The sequence below is a fragment of the Megalobrama amblycephala genome, linkage group LG11 (genome assembly GCF_018812025.1).
Source record: "Megalobrama amblycephala isolate DHTTF-2021 linkage group LG11, ASM1881202v1, whole genome shotgun sequence".
NCBI classification, from domain to species: Eukaryota; Metazoa; Chordata; class Actinopteri; order Cypriniformes; family Xenocyprididae; genus Megalobrama; species Megalobrama amblycephala.
Window position 1 is genome coordinate 30705418 of NC_063054.1, and position 23029 is coordinate 30728446.

The following is a 23029-nucleotide window of genomic DNA, read 5'->3' on the forward strand; positions in this document are numbered from 1 at the left end:
TTGTCATATCCAGCCATTAAAAGCCCATAAAAATCAGAAAATCCTTTCACAAAATAAAACCTTGCCTTTCTTTGAAATGCCTTTAACTGTGAACATTTTATGAAGATGCATTAGGATACCTCTGCGCATTAGACGAATACACTTACATTAGCACATACAGCCTGAAAAGGGTCTGTGACACGAATTGCAGACGTACCACGGCACCACAGGTGCCTCGAGCCAAAGCAAACAATAGCATGGAAACGAACAGCATTAGCGATGTGGACTAACGATGTAGGTGACCCACATGGAGGGAGGAAAGCGCCTTCGCTAGAGGTGATAGGAGCACTTGTGCTAAGTGCAGATATGGTGGAAAGCTATATTTACTGAAAGGAACTGAAAACCATTTGTCCTGTAGCTGTGTTATTAGCTGCTCCTTGTTATAAAATGGTAAATGCTCAGCCGCTCCATTTAGAGCATTTGTCAGAGCACTTCACTCTAGTTCTACAGCAGTTTAAACAAGGAAACACACCCTGGATACTTAAGCTAATAGGAAAAGCTTTGATAAACACTGAAGTATGTTTCTGTTCTCTGCCATGTGCCGCCCACTCATTTTGCATTGTCCTCGCCAGCGGTGCCTGACTGCAAAAAGACAAGTGTTAGGTACTATGTCAGTAGACGGATGACTCGTCCAATCAAATTCTCTGCCAGACTGCCTTTCTCAGAACTCTGCAGTGACTTCCTGCTTGCCTACACGATTGAAGAGCTCAGGTGGCCAGACATCCATCACAGACCAGGACACCTGGGAGGCTCTGAGCCTGTTACTGGTGTATGAAACAGGAGTGGGCGGTATGACCAAATCATTTATATTATGTAATTTTATACCTTACGGTCATGATCTATTATCGAAATGTTTTAGGCATGGAAAGTGATGGATGCGAACCATACGAGAAGATTTATAATGAACAATAATTCCGGCATCGGTACAAATGCTTAATGTTATACATTTCAAATACAACTCAAACTGAATTCTTATTGGATGAGCTACATCTGAAGCTGCTAAAAAAAATATAGCCAATATTCGCACATCTCTTGAAAATATGACACACATGTATTAATGTGGGAACTGCAAATGACTAAACACCTCTTAACTTTGCAAATTGATTTACTGTGGTACAGTGTAAATACATAATTCATTACTCAAAAACAAAAATCATTACTCAGACATTGACTGCCACGTGGTAAACTCTACACATAGTACAAACACATACACATACACGTCTGCCTTTACATATACTTATGATCAAAACCTCACATATACTGCCAAAGCCTGTCTTTTGATTATGGAATAACATGCATGAATAACATACGCATACACTCAATTTCAATTGCTCAATCTCTGACTTAACTTGATGTTTTTATATTAAAATGACATGTTTCAATCAAGCAAACCCAACCAGGACTCAATCAAACAGGATTTTCACTTCCCATCATGCTTTGCAAAGGGGCTGAACTAGGCGTGTAAATGTTTAGGAAGATGAGAAAATGGAAAGACTTTTTAATGTTTACTGTTCTATTATGTTGGTATTTAAAAGTTTCTGTTAATTAATAGTTTTAGGGTTACCATTGTGGTGAATTGTTGCACTTGTGCTTGGGTTGTGGACCTGCTAACAAACTTTCAAATTACTTTAATAAGAAAGTAATCACTGTGGTAGTGCTCTGGGTTGCATTTCCCAAAAGCACTGTAAGCCTATGTTGATTGAAAACCATTGCCACCAATGGACTTATGATCAATTTAGGCTTTACAATGTTTTTGGTTAAGGCAATTTAGGATTAATCCAGTATCACATCTAGATTTCTAACACAGAACAGCACAAAAGTTATGTAAATCACAAAATTAAACAAGAAGAATTAGTTGTAAAAATCAATGTATATGAAAACTATTTATTTATTTTTATTTATTTTATTTTAAATGAACAAAATTGATTCTAGTTAATTTAACATGGTTGATTCTATTGGATTTTACTTGTCTCAATCATGTGGAACAATTGTCCATGATTGAACTGAGTAAGTTGGACAAACTATTTTACATAGATTCTTCCTTAGTCAGTAGTTTTGTCACAACTCAAGGATTTTGCATAGAGTAATAAACCTTTAATGTTAATAAAAACTAAGTTGGTTGTGTGGAAACACTGTCCATAATTGACTTGAGTTAGTTTAAAGTGTCATTTTTTTTTTGAGTGTATGGTAAAAAGGTTTTAATTTATTAACACTCAAAAGCTATTCTTTGAATTAATGTAATTAAATCATGGAAAAGGATTTCCGTGTGATTAAACGGCTTTCTTTCAGCATTAAGCACTTTTGTTAGGCTAACTTAAATTGCATAGATTGGATCAACTTAAGTAAATGAGTTGGTCCAAAACATTGCGAATTAGTTGGGCTGACACTATTAAATTAAGCTGTGCCCAACCATAGTAAATAAGTTGAATCAACCTTAATAAATTAAGTTGACCCAACGTAAGTACATTAAATTGGAATAACAGAATTGCATAATGCTGAAATAAAGCAACTTAATCATGTGGAAATCCTTTCCATGATTTTTTTATGTTCGTTCAAAGAGTTATTTTATTATTATTTATTATTTTATTTAGTTAATACAGCACCATGTTTGAATTAGACTCGTTATAATCTGCAAAAGCTTAAACTATTTAATGGATATAGGTCTTAAAGGAACACGTTTTTGTTACGTTATGCGATGTTGTTATATTTTGTTATGTGAATAAATATTAGATGAAAAACTTAAACTTCAATGAAAATTAGACATGTTGGAACTAACCGAGATAAAATAAGTATTAAAAATGACTAAAATGTTTAAAAATAAACATTCATTTATAATACTGAAAAATACTTTAAAAGTTTGCAAATAGTAGTATCCAATATATGACGCAGATAACCATAATAATACATGACATGTCGTAATAATGATGTAATATATGATGTAGCTAACCATAAAGTACTTTTTATAAGGAAGAAAGAAAAAAAAAAAAAAAAAAAAAAAAAAAAAAAAACTCTACTGACTGGTAACCAGATATTAACCCAACAAGAAAATTAGTCCCACAACTAGAAAAATTATTTAAACACATTAAAAAGCCACATATTTCTGCTTTTAAAGCCTCAGAGTTCCATTGGAAATGCTTTGAATTAAAATTATTTTCTGTGGTGATTGACTACATATTGCAACAGAACATTAATTTTAAGGATCTTAATTAATGGATCTGTATCTGATTTAACACTCCATATATTATTTGACAATTCTGAGACCAAGCTAGCTGAAATACGCCAAATATTACAAAATGGGTATAACAGCATAAAAACAACTGGCAACAAAGAAAGCAGCATTCACAAGCAGTTCACACAGAACATGTTTTCCATTCCAACGCGCTACCTTTTAATTGTTTTTCTATGTAAACACGAGCTAGATGGACTCGTATGACCGCTGCGCTCACGTCTTGAGTCTTTTGCATGACACAGCGTTCTAAAAACGTGGCGCTCAAGTAAAAATCAGTTCAACTTTTAAAAAAAAGCATCTCGAGACTTAGCATTTTTCCCAATTGCACTGCGCGCCCCGCGTTTTTCAAAGCAAAAACACATTCTGTGTGAACGAGCCCTTATAGTTACTCAGAAAATCGCTCCTGCAGAAAATGGTTTCTGCAACAAAATAATCCCACCAGACTGTTTATTCATTATCATATCTTGGAGAACCGGGTGCACAGGTGACAGAGAGCCGCTGCTGGGTTTGAGGATTCAGATCCAGTGCTTGTGAGTTAATAAGACATGCAGTGGAGAGATCTGACCTGCTTGGCTGAAGAAAGCCTCAGGAGTTCATGCAGAAATGTGTTTGTTTGTGCATCACTGACCTCTTTAGGTTGAGGAGAGCCCAAGGAATGCCAGTCGGGGTCTTAAAAGCTGGCAACAGCTTCTCTCCTAGTTCAACAGCTTTTTTCCTGAACACCTGAAGTGAAAGACAGACACAAACAGGTTAGTCTAACCTCATCTGTACACAGCAACAGCAGAGCCGTGTAACCTCTGGCTGCCCCTGCCTTCCCATAAACTCACCATATTTATTTTATCAGTCATATTTGCATGATACACAGAGTCAGCTGACAGAAAGAGAGGCATTGATATTCTACCGAGGGCAGGATTCAGGAGACGGCTGATAACAGCAGATAAGACGAGGGCACGCAGCCCGCTGTAAACCCGCTGCCTGCCTGTCATCTTCTGTCTGCTACCTGGCCCTTCATTCTACTCCTCTGACATTTCAATTGGAAATGTCCATCAGGGGCTGCTACGAATCCCTCGACCAGCAAATATGCTGCATATCTGTCAGCTGCTGAGATGGTATCGCTCTGAGCCAAAGCGGACTGATCTGGCTTTAATGGTTTTATCCAGAAATTAGTCTTTTGAAATGTATGGGCCATCTTCAACACTCAGTCAAAACTCACTACTTTTATTCAGCACAGACACACTGAATTAATCACAAAAACAAAAGTCACAGTAGCTATGTCGTGACACTAATACAGGGTTTCCACTCTTTTTCAGCGATCATTTTCCAGGACTTTTCCAGGACATTTCCAATTTTACAACAATGGGAATAAAAGACTGGGATTACACCCTAAAGTAATATATTGCTCTCTAAGTCTTTAAAAGGTTTATTGCCATGACTTAACTATAAAATCAGTTTTTAATATGAGCTCTTAATCATACATTATGACTATGGAAGATTGTTTACGTTAAAAAAAAAATAATAATAATTGCAACTTTTACTTTTTATCTCGCTATTCTGACTTTTTTTTTTCCTCGCAATTGCGAGTTTACATAATTGTAATTTAATATTCACAATTGCAAGATATAAAGTCAGAATTGCGTGATAGAAACTCGCAATTCTGACTTTTTCTCGCAATTGGAAGTTTATATCTCACAATTCTAAGAAAAGAAGTAAGAATCGCAAGATATAAACTGTCAAATGCCAGAAAAAAGTAATAATTGCGAAAAAAAGATCAGAATAGAGTGATATAAACTCTTTTTTTCCTCGCAATTGCGAGCTTAAATCACAATTATGTAAACTCGCGATTGTAAGAAAAATATTTAGACTTTTTTTTTATTTATTATTCAGTGGCGGAAACAAGATTCCATAGTTTATTTTCATTACTTAACTACTGATGCACACTTCTATTTTTTTTGGCAGTAAGTTTTGGAAGATCATCATCTTTGCAAGGTGGACTTTTCAGGGTAAGAGACTTTTTATACGAAAAATTACCAATTTATTTATAATCCTTAACTAATTTTTACCGCAATACTATCACAAATAATTCTCACAATTTTAATAAAACCTTTAAAAAAAAAAAAATGTTAACAAGCAAGACAACATTATATCAGCAATATATTTACAGTAAATCAGCATCATTTGTCAACAAATGTTTGATCTGTCTCAGTAATCCTTAAGTTTTAATGATGATTTATTTCCACTGATCCGTGCCTTAAGATCCACTTATAAATGTTAGTCAAGTTTTCTTGCATCCTTTTCGACCTCTTTCTGACTCCTATTATTAAACAAGCTATATTTTGCAACTGCACCTTTAAGATTTTTATATTTAAATGACCAGCTTTCCATGATATGTCCCATTTAAGCAAATATTTATGGTATTTGTTGCAGAGTTTAGCTCTTTTAGTGGGTTACTTGGACAAGGATGCGGATGCGTGTCAGAGAGCCGGATTTACTCGTCCCTCCTGTAATTCATCCTGTGAGTCAGAAAGCCCACAAAGCAAAGGTCCCATGAGCACGACCAGATCGCTGCGTGAGAGCCTTTCACAACACGAGAGAGGGGAGGCGGCACAAACAGAAATTAAACTGCCATCCAATGACTTGTCAAAATTTATTGGGGAATAAAAGCACTGCACTAGTGTGAAGCAGTAAAACAATACTAATCATACTGTTGGGACGTTACAGAGTCAGAATCATATCTAAACTGATCATAAACCCCACTACAGCTCTAAACGAGGACGTCTTTACCTCCATTCGGTATGCGTATCAAGGATGAGGTCGACACCTCAAAGCGTGCGTCGCTCTCTAGCGTTTTCCCCAGCGCCTCAACGGCCTAGATGAAGTGTGTGTGCTCGCCCTTGCTTCTTCAAACACAAGGTGAGCTGTTATCCTGTCCATGTGAATTCACTTAGCAGGTTGTCTGGTCGGATGTCGCCAACAGGCCCACCACCTTCGCCACGTCCAATGCTTTTAGGCAGGTTTTAAAAGAACGTTTGGAAGTGAGCCTTGAACTGTCACGTACAGCACGCATCCTTTCTATTCTAAATAACTGGAAACAGAAACAGCCAGAATCTCCCTCAAAACTGCTGCTTTCGAGCTATTAGCGGCTGGCGGCTTTAGTGCTTATATTGCGCTATGTTATGTAGCTTGTTTTTAAAAAAACATGTATATTTAGCTAACTGGTACGCATTATCACCTCACTTTCAATAATTCAATGCAACTTTGACAACTTTTGATGGGAGAGCCGATCATCACTTTGATCAATATCTGTAATAAAATCCCTTTGTCTCAGAGTATACGGAAAACGACTTAAATAAACTGATGACATTGTTTAATATATCAAAAAATGTCAGCCTATAAAATGAGAACTGATGGCCACAGTGTGCTACAGATATATATGGTGTCAATTTTCAGTGGAGTAGAGAGTTTGTACTGATTACATTAATTTAACAAATTACAAAATTAAGCATAATTAAGTGTTGCTTGCCTGCACAAAACTTTTACCATGATGCCTTAACAATAACAAATATTTTTTTTTTAAATAAAAAAAAATCATAGTATTATTTAGATGATGTTGTGCTATTATTTATTATTTTATATGTATTTATTTATATTTTTATATTAGTTTTACATTTAGCTTAATATTTAATAACATTTACTATTCATGTTTAGCATTTCTTTAACTAAATAAAATAATTTAATGGAAGTACTAAATATTTTTAAATAATAATAATAATAATAATAATAATAATAATAATAATAATAATAATAATAATAATTACTTAGCTGTCTTAGCATTTCACAAAAATAATCTACATAATAACAATTACAATAATCATTATTATTATTACGAATTTATTTTTAATTGAAATTTGATTTATTATTTATTTATTTATTTTTATTAGTTTTATTTAAATTTAGTTTAATATTTAATAAAATTTACTATTTCTGTTTAGCATTCCTTTATTTAGCTAAATAAAATTTAATGGAAGTACTAAATATTATTAAATAATAATAATAATAATAATAATAATAATAATAATAATAATATGTTCTGCCTTAGCTTTTCACACAAAACAATCTACATAATAATAATAATAATAATAATAATAATAATAATAATAATAATAATAATAATAATAATAATAATTATTATTATTATTATTATTATTATTATTGTTGTCCTATTTATTATTTTTATTTATTTATATATTTGTTTTATTTATATTTGGCTTAATAATATTTAATAAAATGTACTATTTCTGTTTAGCATTTCTTTATTTAGCTAAACAAAAGAATTAATGGAAGTACTAAAAACTACCACTACCACTACCACTACTACTACAATAATAATAGCAACAATATTATTATCATCATCATTATTGTAGATTATATAGTGTAAAAAGTAATGCTGGGGAGAAGTAAAACAAGGTTAAGCAGACTCATAACTTGAAGGTTGCTCAAAAACTTCCGGTCCTGTGCCACTTCAAGGTGTAAGTGCGAGTGCGTATGGGCATGTGAGAGACACAAAGCAACTGCTGGTCAGGTGCTAGACATCCACTAAATAAGATAAAATTGCCTTGTCAGTAGATGGTGACTGGAGAACCTCATGAGCCTTTACCTAGATTACTTTTAGGACTACAGGGACTGGAGCACACAGCTGCATTGAGCCACCTGACCCTTTCAAAGCCCTCCAAAACCTGCATCGCTCACCCAGAGATCAGTCTGATCCACGTATGGAGACGAGCGGTCAGAAAGGTTCAAGAAAAAGCAATGAAAGTGAAGCCCTAAAGCTCAAGACAGCTTTGACAAAGACTGACATTTACACCACCGTGAGGACCACAGCTCACGCGAAGGGAGCATAGAAAGCGTATTGTGGAGGAATGAAAATATGGCTAAACTAAAAGCAAAGGTGCTGCATGCAAATTTGATTTAATTTCAACTTCAAATCAGGTCACACAACTGTCTTTTGAAAAACGCTAATTAAGTCTATCATTAACTTTAGGATAGCTTTGCACAAACAATATTGCTTTGAGATGAATGTACTATTCCAGAAACCTTTATTATTACAAAACGAAAGTGAAGTTTCGATATTTCATTAAACAGAGTGAATTTTCCACACAGATAGTTTTGGAAACCAGATTTAGGTCTAAAAAGATTAATTGCTGTGAAAGAAAATCTATTAACAGATCAATCCAAGGTAAACCGGGCAGTCAAAACAAGGACAACATTACTAAATGAAAATCCCAGAAGCCATAGCCCAGTTGAATGCCATTTCCTGAATTAAAAGTATTTTTAATACATTTTTAAACACCATGAATCATTAACCATCCATAGTGGTGTTTTGTTTTTTTTTTTGGGGGGGGGGGGTGATAATTAAACTATAAATAATAGATAAATAATAGATAATAGATAATTAAACTATAAATAACAGTGATTGACCAATCAGAATTCAATATTGTAACACACTGCACATGCCGCACAGTCAAACAAGCTTTTGTGAGTTTTCCAGCTGTTCAAAATGGCCAAGAGAATAGTTCAAGTGCATCTTTTGGAAGAGAACAGAAGGTATGACATTTCTTTAAGTAGTTGCAAAAGTGTTCACCCAAAAATGAACATTCTGTCAATAATTACTCACCCATGTGTCATTCATCTTTTTTTTAAAAATGACGCTTTTATGCCTGCCGTTTTTTGCGTCAGTATGCACACACACATTGGCGCCCTTTGTTTAGTCACGAGGAGTTAAACTGTGATATTTCGCCGATAATCCCGCACGATATTCGTCCCGGTGTGTACAGGCCTTAAGATTTACGTCTTTACAAACCACTGTTAGAGCTTTGGAGTCCTGAAAAAAAGTGTGGGGCTCAAAAATAATTGTCATTTGAAAGTCATTTATAGAGTTCTTTATTTATTTATTTTTTTAATCTGTTGATAATGATTAGACTAAACACTTCAGTGCCCTCCGAAAGCATCATTTTAGGTTGTTTGGCACGCAGGGATTGTGTGTGTGTGTGTGTGTGTGTGTGTGTGTGTGTGTGTGTGTGTGTGTGTGTGTGTGTGTGTGTGTGTGTGTGTGTGTGTGTGTGTGAGAGAGAGAAAGTCTGGTGCTCAGTCACACAATACTACAGTTATAATCATTGTGATAGTTACAGGAGCATGCTCACAAGAGTATACACAGATTTTTCATACATTTTAAATCAAAACTAAGGGGAAAAATGTATGATGTGAGTGAATAAAAACAAGCTTCTCGTTCTCTGCAAACTTGTGCTACGTGGCATGAAATATTGATTTTCAGTAAGGTCTGAAATGAAGAACTACACTTGATATCTTTCAGGTCTATCCGCATGTAGAGAGACAGAACAGTCGCACATTAATAATTAAAAGTTCTTAATTAATTGAAACAAGACTAAGAAGCTTAAAAAGCAGAAGCAAAAGAGTTGTTTGACATTGTACTACCGTGCTAAATGGCTGTCACCTCTGACATAGCAGAAAGCATCATTTGACATCACTTAGGTTCTGGTACAGTAGATCATGTCATAAAGCGAGCAGGAGACTCTTCTGAAAGTAGCACCTGAAAGCAATTACTCTGAACACTTCAACATATTAATCTTAAGTCAGCAGAGTGAGGCAGCTCTAGACCATGAGGCTCAGCCTTTAGCTCCAACAGTGTATATGCAACAGCAAGATAGATGAGGGGAAAATATGACCAGAGAAAAAGGGTGTTTAGAGCCAAAGTGAAGGACACTATTAAACCCACAGGAACTTGTGCTACCGTCATCTCATTAGTGACCATCAGCTCATGACAGTTTGAACCCGGTACAAGTAAAAGATGCTGTGCCATTTAAGCGATAAATCATGGCTTCTACTTATGCTCTTAAAAGATCAGTCATACTACTGATGAGAAACAGATGAAGTTGAGCAGATATACAAACAATCCTGGGGGGGAAAAAAGGGCCAAGCCAAAAATGGCAAAATATTTAGTGGTCTTTTAATGATCTTAACCATTTTAAATCACAAATCACTGGTCAGGAAATTAGCAAGAATTGCACAAATATTGTACATAAATGAACACAGAATAGCCTTCCTCAACTTGCAGAGAGCTTTTTACAGGAAGAAAAACAGTCACTGTTGTTCTACTCAATGTTAATTGCTTCAAACAGTTCATGAGTAGTTGAAAAACATCTCCCAGTTCATTCAAGTTTAATGTGAGACCAAATAGGGTTCAAATCTGGACTATGACCAGGCCAAAACACGAGGCTGATGGACTTCTCAAGCCACCCCTTGGTTGTCTTTGTGAAATGGGCAGGAGCATTGTCTTTGTCTCTGAAAAATAACATCTGATCATTCCTCTTTAGATAACAACTTCTCATTTGTGGAAGCAAGTCATTCTGCTGTACTCCAAAGCACTAATTGACTTTTCACAGTGAAGTAGCTCACCAATACCAGCAGCTAAAAATGCTCCCCACACAATGACACCTCTTCTTCCATGCATCACGGTGCTAGAGATGCATTTATTATTATATTTCTCACCAGATTTTTGAAGACAATCTGGAGCATCACCATGCAACTTAGGGCTGGACGATTAATCGAAATCGAAATTCAGAACCTCTAACAGACATAATTTTCCCATGCCGGTTATTTCGTTTTTTTAATCCTGTTAATACTTCCCACTTAAAAACATACTACCGCGTGTACAGAGTCAACACACAGACGTGCACGAGTGGTGAGCCTTGCATCTTCACTAAACTTTGTCAGTTGTATTTGTTTTGTCAGTTTAGACATTCAAGCGATTTAGACATGTGTATTCATGTGTATTACTATATCGAGCAACCGTGCTTGCGCAGCTGCATTGTGGCACAAACACTTATACAAACAGTAGCACAAAATGTGAAGATCGCACACACAGAGAAACTAGTGGTCAGCGCTGTCCTGTGATTTGTCACTAAAGTAACTTAGAAACTCAAAAGTTATTAAGTAACTATTTACAACCCACAGCTTCACAATTAATAGAGAGATGGTATGACTAATTCACACATGCAATCGCTCTCATTACGTACTGTGCCAATTCATCTTTATCTGATTTACAATGAGCAGAAATCTGTAAGAAATGTTACAAACCAGATAAAATAACTGCTGAAAGTGAGCTTTTATGTCAGATCACTCTTTCAAAAAGGAAATAGTCAAGCAAATTTACAGAACAAACCTTATAAGTGAACTATGAGGGGGAAAAAAACAAACAAACAAACAAAATAATCGTTCATTAATCGAGGTAAAATGTTCAATTAATCGAGATTTCGATTTTAGGTCATAATCGTCCAGCCCTAATGCATGCAATGTTTCATTGTCATTCATCACACCACACACAACTTCCCATATTCTGCCAAAAACTTCAATCTGTCTTTTTAAAGGTGCCCAAGAATGCCTTTTCACAAGATGTAATATAAGTCTAAGGTGTCCCCTGAATGTGTCTGTGAAGTTTCAGCTCAAAATACCACATAGATTTTAATTTTTTTAACTGCCTATTTTGGGGCATCATTAACTATGCACTGATTTTTTCAGCGCGCCGCCCCTTTAATTCGCGTGCTCCCTGCCACATGAGCTCTCGATTATATTACAGCACATTTACAAAGTTCACACAGCTAATATAACCCTCAAATGGATCTTTACAATATGTTCGTCATGCATGCTGTATGCATGCTTCGAATTATGTGAGTAAAGTATTTATTTTGATGTTTATATTTGATTCTCTATGAGTTTGAGGCTATGCTCTGTGGCTAACGGCTAATGCTACACTGTTGGAGAGATTTATTAAAGAATGAAGTTGTGTTTATGAATTATACAGACTGCAAGTGTTTAAAAATGAAAATAGCGACGGCTCTTGTCTCTGTGAATACAGTAAGAAACGATGGTAACTTTAACCTCATTTAACAGTACATTAGCAACATGCTAACAAAACATTTAGATAGACAATTTACAAATATCACTAAAAATATCATGCTATCATGGATCATGTCAGTTATTATTGCTCCATCTGCCATTTTTGCTGTTGTTCTTGCTTACCTAGTCTGTTGATTCACCTGTGCAGATCCAGACTTTACTGGCTGCCCTTGTCTAATGCCTTTCATAATGTTGGGAACATGGGCTGGCATATGCAAATATTGGGGCGTACACACCGACTGCTACGTAACAGTCGGTGTTATGTTGAGATCCGCGTGTTTTCCAGAAGTCTTTTAAACAAATGAGATTTACATAAGAAAGAGAAAGCAATGGAGTTTGAGACTCACTGTATGTCTTTTCCATGTACTGAACTCTTGTTATTAAACTATGCCAAGGTAAATTCAAATTTTGAATCTAGGGCACCTTTAATGTTTTTCTCAGACAGCAATGGCTTTTTAAGTAGTGCATTTGCTTAAATGTCGCTAATTTCCTGACCAACAATTTGTGGTTAAGACAATCCAAAGCTTAGTTTTAAGACATTTTTTTTTTGCCCATGAGTGTATACAGTCCAAAGCACTTGGCAGAAGCCACCAAAAATTTGCAAATGGACAGATGTAATATCCTGTTCTATTACAAATATAATAGAGAACACCCAGCTAATCTCCTTTTGTCATATATAAAATATATGTACTAGCAATATTTGCCATCAGCCGCTTTTCTCTCCAAATGTTGCCAATGGCTTTTCCTCGGTCAACTACTAGTCAATTCTAGCGCATTTCTAACTGTTCTGACAGGGGCAGTTCCAACAAAATCTTGCAGGGAACTGTTTTTAATCAAACTATGTGGTCTGGGAGCTTCCTTTATGAGCATGTCTTTAGGGAAAACCTCATAAAAGTGATGTATTCAAGATATGTACAGAGAGAAGAAGACTGCGCTAAATGAATAATGAAACCTGTGATATTTCCCCAAGGTTGGATTCAGAAACCTGAGTTCGAGAGCGATCTCTCATACGAACGCAGTCAGTAAATTACACCCAGAGCTCCAGCCAAAGGCTGCTTTGCGCCGGCTTCCCTTTGGCCGCAATACAAGACGTGCTGTAATAACGGAGCAGCCTGCTCACATCTGGTTTGTGTAGTAGTACAATCCAGACGCATAACACACAGATCTCTAACTGATGTCTCTCAAACATCAATGAACGAGTCTAAAGCTCGTTTCACACTGTACACGAAAACAGCATGTATTTATCTTAGCACCAATATGAACTGATTACAGTATTTAACAGCTAGATTTCTATTTTACAGGTCACGCATATCTGTGCATTTTTCAGAATGAAAAGTTGAATTTTTTTATGGACACAAGTTGAAAATTATAACTGTGTCATGAAAAGAAATGTCTGCAAATTAGAGATGCAGCACCACTCAAAAGTTTGAGGTCATTTTTTTTAATACTATATAAGCAAGGACTCATTGAATTGATCAAAAGCACTCACTTTATTTTCTAAACACGCCTGCTGTTCTGTTACACAGTAGAAACACTGTGATTCATGCCGTTGCTTTACTTAGCGCTGCTTGTGTGTGTGTGTACGCGTGTGTGTGTGTGGCCTAAAACTCACCTTTTCCCAACCTTATTCAGTCTGATAAAGAACAACAGAGATCTGCAGACATAATTGTGCTTCTGCTGGCTGGTGCGTTTCTCTGTAATGAATTAATGCTGCATTAATACCAGAGTTTGTCTGCCAGATGTGTACAGCAGTGTGAAAGACAGCTGAGGAATAATTGATTCCTCTAAGGCTGAGCAGGCATCTTTTTAATAGGACAGATATACGGTAACATGGGGCCATTGTGCTTATAATACAACGGGGATGAATGGGCGGCAAGGCAGAATGGAAGCAGAATTTATCAGCGGCGGATCCTGTTGCAGCTCTTTTCAATAGGACACTAAAGTCTCTGTGTTCAGACACACCGAGTCGGCCTTGACATCGTGACACGTCATATGAAAGACGTGGAGGGGAAAATTTCTACTTGCAACAAAAAATACAAGCTTAACAATACCAGTAAGCTAAAATGAGCTAGAAAACTCATCCCTGTGATGGTCGGCACCAATATTTAGTTGTCAAGGGCATGTCTGGAAATGATAAACAGTGTAGTCATACCATAGCCATTCAGATGAAAATGAGGGGCTGGTTGAAACGACGAGATCGATGGCATGAGATGACAGGGACGAGAGATAGATGGAGAACAGGCTTTCAGCATTGTGATGAAATGGGCCACAGGGACACACCTGTGCTCACTGATAAAGCAGAACTAGTGAGAACGTGGAGCCATACTGACCCTGAACGTCATCCTTCACCATATCAAAGGAAGAGCAGGAAGCACTGGCGTGATTTCACAGACTACTGCCAAACTAAAGAGAAAGGCTGTCAAGTTCCAGTACTTTGGCACAAAGTCCATACTGAAATAATATTGGCAGTACATGTTTCAGTGTCTAGAGGCTGTCTGACCACAAAATAGCCATTGCCAAACACTTGCATATGTATTTGCATGGTTGAAATGAATCTTGGTCAAATTATGACAATTTCACAATCTCTTCCTATAAACACAGTCAGTTATGTCTAAAGGGAATATAAATAGGCAGGACCAAAAAGTTAAAATCTATATATTGCATTTTGTTTTTATGTTGTCATTTTTCTCCATTATTGTCAGTTTTCATGTTTAATTAAAAACATGATAATTACTTGTAAAAATTACGTTTACTTAACTGTGCAATACTTAGAGGATACATGATATTTTTATATTTAATTTGATAATATTTATGTTCATATTTAACTGTGTACATTAACATTTGTTAAGCTGCTTTTGATATCGCCATATGAAATTCTAGTATCGTCATAACATAACATAACATAACATAACATAACATAACATAACATAACATAACATAACATAACATAACATAACATAACATAACATAACATAACATAACATAACATAACATAACATAACATAACATAACATAACATAACATAACATAACATAACATAACATATATAAAATCTTTTGCAACATTATGCCTTAAGGGTCACACTTGATCAGTTCAATGAGTTCTTTTTCTTTTTCTGAAAAAGAAAAAGATCATAGTTTCCACAAAAATATTAAGCTGCACAACTGATTTCAACATTGACAATAATAAGAAATTTTTCAAATCGCCAAATCACCATATTAGAATGATTAGAATGACACTAAAGACAGGAGTAATGATGCTGAAAATTCAGCTGTCTTCATCACAGGAATAAATTACATTTTAAAATAAAGTATATTAAAATAGAAAACAGTTATTTTAATTTAAATTAATATTTAATAAGCCTTAAACTTTTTAAAAAATAAATAAATAAAAAAAAATCAAGTATTACCTCTATAAAGAGATAAAGCAAACAATCACAACAGAATGAAAGATACCATCAAGTACTTCATTTGCTGACCTTTACCCAAAGGCTGCCACAAAAGGCACAGTTGGATCATTCTCACCAGACGATAAAGTGGTCTGAAACCACCAAGATCAGATAAAAGGAGCCACTCAGGGACAGGAAGAAAGGAAGGACTGCTTTACACACACCTGTCAAAACAGTCTCTGAAAAGGCATGGCAGTGATCACATTTTTCTTTTCCTCTCTCTATTTCTTCTGTCTGGACAAGATAAATGTTTGAAAGAAGATCAAATTCAAAGAGATAACTCAGAATCTCTTTGTGACTGATTCATAAAGAGAGTTTGTGTGTCATTTGTTTGTCAATAATCCAACAATGAGTTCAGCCATTTAAAATAAATGAGGAAAATCCACACACTGTTTAACTATTCCCTTATTTATATAAATAAAAAAAAAATAAAATAAAAAAAAAATGCAATGTTTCTGTTCGACATAATTCGGTTGTGTGTACTCTTTCCATCTTTTCTGTTCAGCTACTGAACACCACAATAGAAAGACAAGTGGCCTTTGTTTTTATTTCACACTACATGGTCCATTTAGCTCAATTTAAATCAGACTGTAAGCTCACAAAATAAGGTTTGTTTTGCCGTGATTCAGAAGAGTCTGCGCATCTTTGCATTTCAGTATTCAAAACAGACTGATGAAAATGGAACAACTCTAGACTATCAATATTGTGGACCTGCACAGAGACACAAACACTCACAAATTGCAATGCTCCCTGATTTCTTGTCATATAATAGACTATGTTGCATTCAAAATGAAGTTGGAAGCCATGCTTAATCTGATGATGCAAGTTGGTGACCTTTCTGGAAAGACAGACATTGAACAGAAAAGACTGCCATCGCGTTTGGCTCTAAATGAGAGCGGCGAAATAAAACCTGCTGTCAAGCAGAAACTCTCACTAGTGTGTTTCAGCTGAGACTTTAACCTTTAAAGAACCCACAACAGCCAAAGGAAATGAGGGAACTGGAGCAGAGTGATTCTATCAAACATCAGCCGATGAAATATCACGCCAGCTTATGTTGTGTCAGTGCGCTGAAGTGGATACACTTCAGGACAGGTTCAGTCACTTCCTGAAAAAAAAAAAAAAAAAAATCTACAACTATGATACACTACACTTTTACTGTAAGATGTAAACAAGCACATTATTTTTTTTGAGGTATATGACAATTTCGCTCAAGCCGAGTGCAGAGTTTACTGCACTGACACAGGCCTATAATAACAGCGTGAAGGGGTTTTCCCAAAGATGGTTGAGGTTCGTCCCAAAACGCAGCACTTCTGAATATTGGTATGAAGCTTTCTACATAACTGACATAGCAAAACTAAGCAGAGTTTGTTTTGTTATTATTTTGTTTTAAAGGCACAATATGTAAGAATTTTGGATTAAAATAAACCACTAGAACAAATGTTATATATTTTGTTGAATTGTGTACTTATATTATCCCAAATGTCTCCAAGAATGTTTAAATCCAGAGAAATAAGCAATTTTAACCAGGACACGGACCGTATCCAAGCGTCGCCTGTCAATGACATCATACCCGCGTTACCATCGATTTACGGTTTTATTTTGAAGAAACCATGGAAACACCAAAGACGCTTTAATATATTATGTTGACAGAAAACTAATGACTATTATATAGCTCAACTCAGTAAGTCTTATTGTTTAAATCTAATTTTCTTGATTTACCATGACTACCATGCTTTACCATGCCTAATTTCGATCTAGCTTACTGCAGTGTGCAAGAAGCATCTCATAGTAGCGAATGCAGAGTAGCACTAGAATAACTTTCAACACACAAATGTACATACAAATGACCAGAAGAAGCGGAAGCGGTCGTCTGTGGCATAATAAAAGCTCCACTGCTCTCGAGCCGTGTGTCGTGCTTGTCTCTTATTAGCAAGCACTCCAGTGGACTCGTTCCACTCCAACGGAATGAATAAGAATATGATTTCTGCCCGAGTCCCGTCAGATTTTTTTCCACCTGCTGTAGACGTGAAGACAACACCTCCCATGATTCCGCGGAATTAAGGCTTCATCAAGCTACGCCTTTGTTTTGAATAAACGACCTTTAGCGGTGAAAAATTACATATTGTCCCTTTAACATTATACATGTCTTTACTGTCATTTTTGATCAATTTAATGTATCCTTTATGGATAAAATTCAATTATAAAATAAAAATATCAAAAATATCTCAAACTTTTGAACAGTAGTTTAGTGTATTACTACATCCTCAATATGCTATGTGCTTATAAAAGATAAAAAAGATTTATAAAAAAAAAACAAAACAAAAAAACAACTGTACCATGCTTTTACACCGTTTCTAAACTGTGCAAACCCTGACCAATACAAGAAATCTGAGCTGTGGCTCAATGGAGTTTATTTGCTCAAGTGACATGTACCTAAAACTACAGCAGTCAATGAACTAACAAACAAAACTGCTCGCTCTGTTATTCAAACAAAACATTAGCCAAGGAAAATAATGCAAAAGCTGATGGGTGGAAGGGGCCTAAAATAAACAAAGGGTGACATTAAAAGGTTAGTTCACCCAAAAATGAAAATTCTGTCATAAATTACTCGCCTTCATTTCGTTCCAAACCAGTAAGACTTTTGCTCATCTTCTGAACAAAGATTTATTTTTATTTTTTTTGATGAAATCCGAGAGCTGTCTGATCCCCATAGACAACAACGCAATTACCACTTTAAAGACCCGGAAAGGTAGTAAAGACATCGTTAAAATAGTCCATGTGACTACAGTGGTTCAACCTTAACTCCCTCGGGTCGGCGGTCACGCCGGCGTGATCACCGCGGTTTTTTTCTAACCAGTGTGAAAGAGACTCAAAATACTCCGTTAATGTTGCACATACAATTAAGAGTTATACACCATTTTAATCTGTGGAATATCTTCTTTTATTTGTGTACACTCAGAGTAAAAACAAAATGTTGTGCTTTTTGCAAAATAAAGAAAACTAACATGATGCGTGATCTCTCGTCTCCCTCTGAACGAACTCCAATCTGATAGTTCTCAGAAAATTAACTGTAACTTAGTGAATACTAATCACAAAAAAATTAGACTTATGTCTAAAAAAAACGTTGAAATGTCAGGTTTTAAATCGTGTAAGTCAAATCGAAAACAAATATTCTGTGTTTATGTAATCTGTATGAAAAGAGAGCCATGTCAAAGTCCGTGATTCAGCTCATTATCCACTAATGCGGCAACGCCCACGGAGGGAGCGCTATTCAGACGCAAATTCAGTCAATACATGCATACATCGTCTCAATCGTGTATTTATTGTCTTGAAAAGTGTTTTGAATAGCCATAGTTAGCGATCTCTGGCCTCTGTTAGTTCAGTTAGTTCCTGGATTGCCTATTCTTCTTTAGCAGGCATTTGTGGACAAAAGGGGCAGAGCGCCCTCCGGCTGCAAGTATGAATTGAAAACACAGTATCCAGCGCTCATAGTAATGACAATAAATCCTGAATAAATATTATTCCTCTGTATAGAAAATTGACAAACATATGAGAATCCATCAATATTTCTCCAAATGTGCATGCTTTTAAGCTAAAAGCCTATATGAAATGCCATAGAGGTAACATAACTGTTCAGACACTTTGCATCACAGAAATACTTTATATTTTAAAGAACATAATAGAATACCATTATTTTAAATTGTAATAATATTTCACAGTATTGCTGTTCTGTATGTTTGATTTACATTATGATGAGATTTGAGACATGATCAACAGAGGGTTTTTTCACAGCCTACCTGTCTGAAAGAGCTCATTATTTATGCAGGTCATTAGAGCTCTTTATGCGATTCTTTTGTCTTCTCAGGTGAGAATCACCCATTATTCATGAGGATTCACGCCTCCACGCATACTGTGTTTCTTGACCAAAGATGTTTTAGAAAATTTAAATCTCTCTATTGTTTTATATGAACAAGCAGGCAGCATCATTTTTACCTCATTTTGAAGCAAAAACTCTAGTCTACAACCTCAAATACCCAGAAGTCTTGTGAACAAAGATTTAATATATATTTTTTGGCTTTATTTCAAGTTTTTTGTTTTTTCAATAACCACGCATAAACGTTATTCCTTCAAAAACACAAACATGTACATACATGTTCCTCACATATTATTGTAGCCTAGTTTGTGCTGAATACAGTGTAATGACACTTTTTCCATTAATATGTTTATGAACAACTGAAAAAAGCACAAATGTCAGGGCATGTCAAAACTTCTCCAGGCCCCAAATCAGCCTCAGACCCCTGAGGGTTAATTGAAGAAATTGTTGAATAAAGTCACTATTTTAGTTTTGTTGTGTTTTTTTGTGCACAACAAGTATTCTCGTCACTTCATAAAATTAAGGTTAAACCACTGTGGTCACATGGACTATTTTAATTATCTTTACTACCTTTCTGGACCTTTAAAGTGATAATTCCGTTGCTTTCTATGGGGGATCAGAAAGCTCAGATTTCATCAAAAATATCTTAATTTGAACAAAGGTCTTACAGGGGTGGGACAACATGAAGGTAAGTAATTAATGACAGAATTTTCATTTTTGGTTGAACTAAACCTTTAAAGTGACAAATTACAGGGATGAAAAAAATCAATGTCTGAAGTCTGTAGCCTGTGAAGGTGTTAAGACATCCTGGTGGTAACTGAGCTACAGGACCTGCCAACAAACCTATGAAGATCCGGTTCTTAAACCTGATCAAGCTGTGATAATCCTTCCAAAACTTCCACCGATGTGTAACCCCTTTCGCATAAACCAATTTTCGCCCTGTCAGGGTATCCCGTGGTGCGAAAAGTCGAGTGAGACGCAAACACGGTGAGCTGCATTCCTGGCAAATGGAAGGAATACAAAGTATTGCGCAAGATTTCTCAGACAAACTGAGGTCTGGCTCCAAGTGCTTGTAACAAACAGATTGCAATAGTAATCATGCTTAACCTAAATACAGCATGGTGCATCTGAAAATACCACGGCCTATTAACGCTGGAGATTATTCTAGTGGCTACTAAACAGCCTGGGCTCGGTAATCCAATTATGTTAGTTCAGGACTAAATGGCCAGAGCTAAAGCAGCATAAAACGCCTGAATGGAGGCAGGAAGTAAAGCTGGATGCGTTTAGCTCCTTCATATGTGTTTTAAGGCCGTATTTTTGACGTAAATTAGAGGTTTTGTTATTGAGAGATGGAAAGTTGACACTGAGAGGCATGACAGTAATAGTCGGACAGAGATGGCTGTCAAGACTTGCCTTGTTGAACATGTCTGGGAAGGAACAGAGGTGCCGTGATGAAACTAGTGAATAAATCTCAATCTTTCTCGCCAAAACAAACACCCTGACAGCAATGCCAAGCCTGAGGGGGCAAATCTAAGCAGTGAATCATGAATAAAATGCGATAAGGGGCAGATAAATACAATAAAGCAGGAGGGCCGGATTCGGCATGTTCGAATTAGAGCTTTGGCCAACTGCGAAGGGTTCACTTCTCCGCTTCAATGAGCGCCGGCTCATGTCCAATCAGACACCTGCAGAGCGAGGAGAGTCAGGCCAAACAGTCTGAATGCAAACCTCTTCACCTCGCAACCTCTCCAGACGCCACCTGCAGAGCCGCGCATTTGCGAGCGATCTCGGGTGGCAACAGGTTGGAAGAGTCATGAAATATTAAAAAGCCATCAGAATTTACGTGGTGTTCAAAACATCCTGAAAAACGAACCTCAAAAATATCAACCGATGGAAAAGAATTCAATAAAACCGGCAAGTGGCCACTTATTTCTGATTGCGTTTGTGCTGCCGGTGATATAGTGTGAAATTGCAGCTTAGCAAAGCTCGTTTGAGCTCCGTCCAGCTCAACGGTGAGAGCTGAAATGAGTCTGATTCCTCCAACGGTCTGTCTCAGCAGTTGAGCCTGACACAATAACAATACGTCACACTGAGCACTGGAGAAAATTGTGTAGTAAAATTTGAAATATAACACCAAATGGCAATAACTTAATTTACTCGATAGTAATGAGACATTTACTAGTCTAAGCCGGGTCATTTCTCGTACGAAAACTGAAGGGGCCAGATGTGAGAGCAGATTTGCCAATGCAAATTTTGCCCTTATCAACGTGAAGACTCAGAGGTCAAGCGGCTTGACGGACAAGCCATTTGTGGAAAGGGTAAATGAAGGACTGTTATTTTATATAAACCGCTTGGAATAATTAGAGCATCCAGATGAAACAGGCCTTCATTTCCCCTTACCAAAACTAACTCATTTGTCATGATAATGGATTTTTTGGTTTTCAGGCAGAGACTCACACAGCGTTCCTGATGCTCCTCATAGTTATTTAGAGAGCTGCGCTGTTTTGTTTTTTTTTCTTTCTTTTTTCCTCTAGTATCAGTTAATAAAGTTTTTCTGTTATTACTGTGTAATATGAAGTGCCTTTCCTTGAAGCAAGCTTATTTTTAGCACACTTTACATTAACAGGTTAGTCGGCCCTGAATTGTATGGTTGTGATTTGGCCATCAGAACCACAGGTCTTGTCTAAACAGAGATTTTAACTATGAAAGATTCTTCAAATAGATCACCAGGACTTCAAGCCAATATAGTGCAAAAAAAAAAAACAATGAAGCAATAAAAATGTCTTCATATGATGTAGGATTATATTATATTATATGTGACCCTGATTATAAAACATTATAAGATTTTTTTAAAATCGAGATTAAATCGCACTTATCGTGAAATTAAGCATACACCAATTATCTAGTTTAACACATCCATTTTGCCATCATTGCCTATATCCAGGAATTTATATCCTATATACTATCAGATAGAAGTGTGATTTTCACAAGATCACATTTTTTATCTTTATTTTTTATTTTTTTATTTTTCAGCTTTTTTCTAGGTAAATTTAGATGTCTTTCCAAAAAAGGACACAAAATAACCAAATTATATTTTTTCATATAATTCATACATACAGTACAGTCCAAAAGTTTGGAACCACTAAGATTTTTAATGTTTTTAAAAGAAGTTTCGTCTGCTCACCAAGGCTACATTTATTTAATTAAAAATACAGTAAAAAAACAGTAATATTGTGAAATATTATTACAATTTAAAATAACTGTGTACTATTTAAATATATGTGACAAAGTAATTTATTCCTGTGATGCAGAGCTGAATTTTCAGCATCGTTACTCCAGTCTTCAGTGTCACATGATCCTTCAGAAATCATTCTAATATGCTGATTTGCTGCTCAATAAACATTTATGATTATTTTCAATGTTGAAAACAGTTGTGTACTTTTTTTTTTTTTTTTTTTCAGGATTCCTT

At 35.9% G+C, this 23029-nt stretch overlaps 1 protein-coding gene across 2 annotated transcripts in view; it reads right to left on the reverse strand.

Annotated features, from left to right (window-relative positions):
* The window catches only part of man1a1 (mannosidase, alpha, class 1A, member 1), a 163010-nt gene that overhangs the window by 41857 nt on the left and 98124 nt on the right, over positions 1-23029 (reverse strand). For both annotated transcript variants that reach the window (XM_048207395.1, XM_048207394.1), the window contains exon 5: positions 3897-3991. In XM_048207395.1, coding sequence (XP_048063352.1) covers positions 3897-3991 — 95 coding nt within the window. The remainder of the gene's footprint in view (positions 1-3896; positions 3992-23029) is intronic.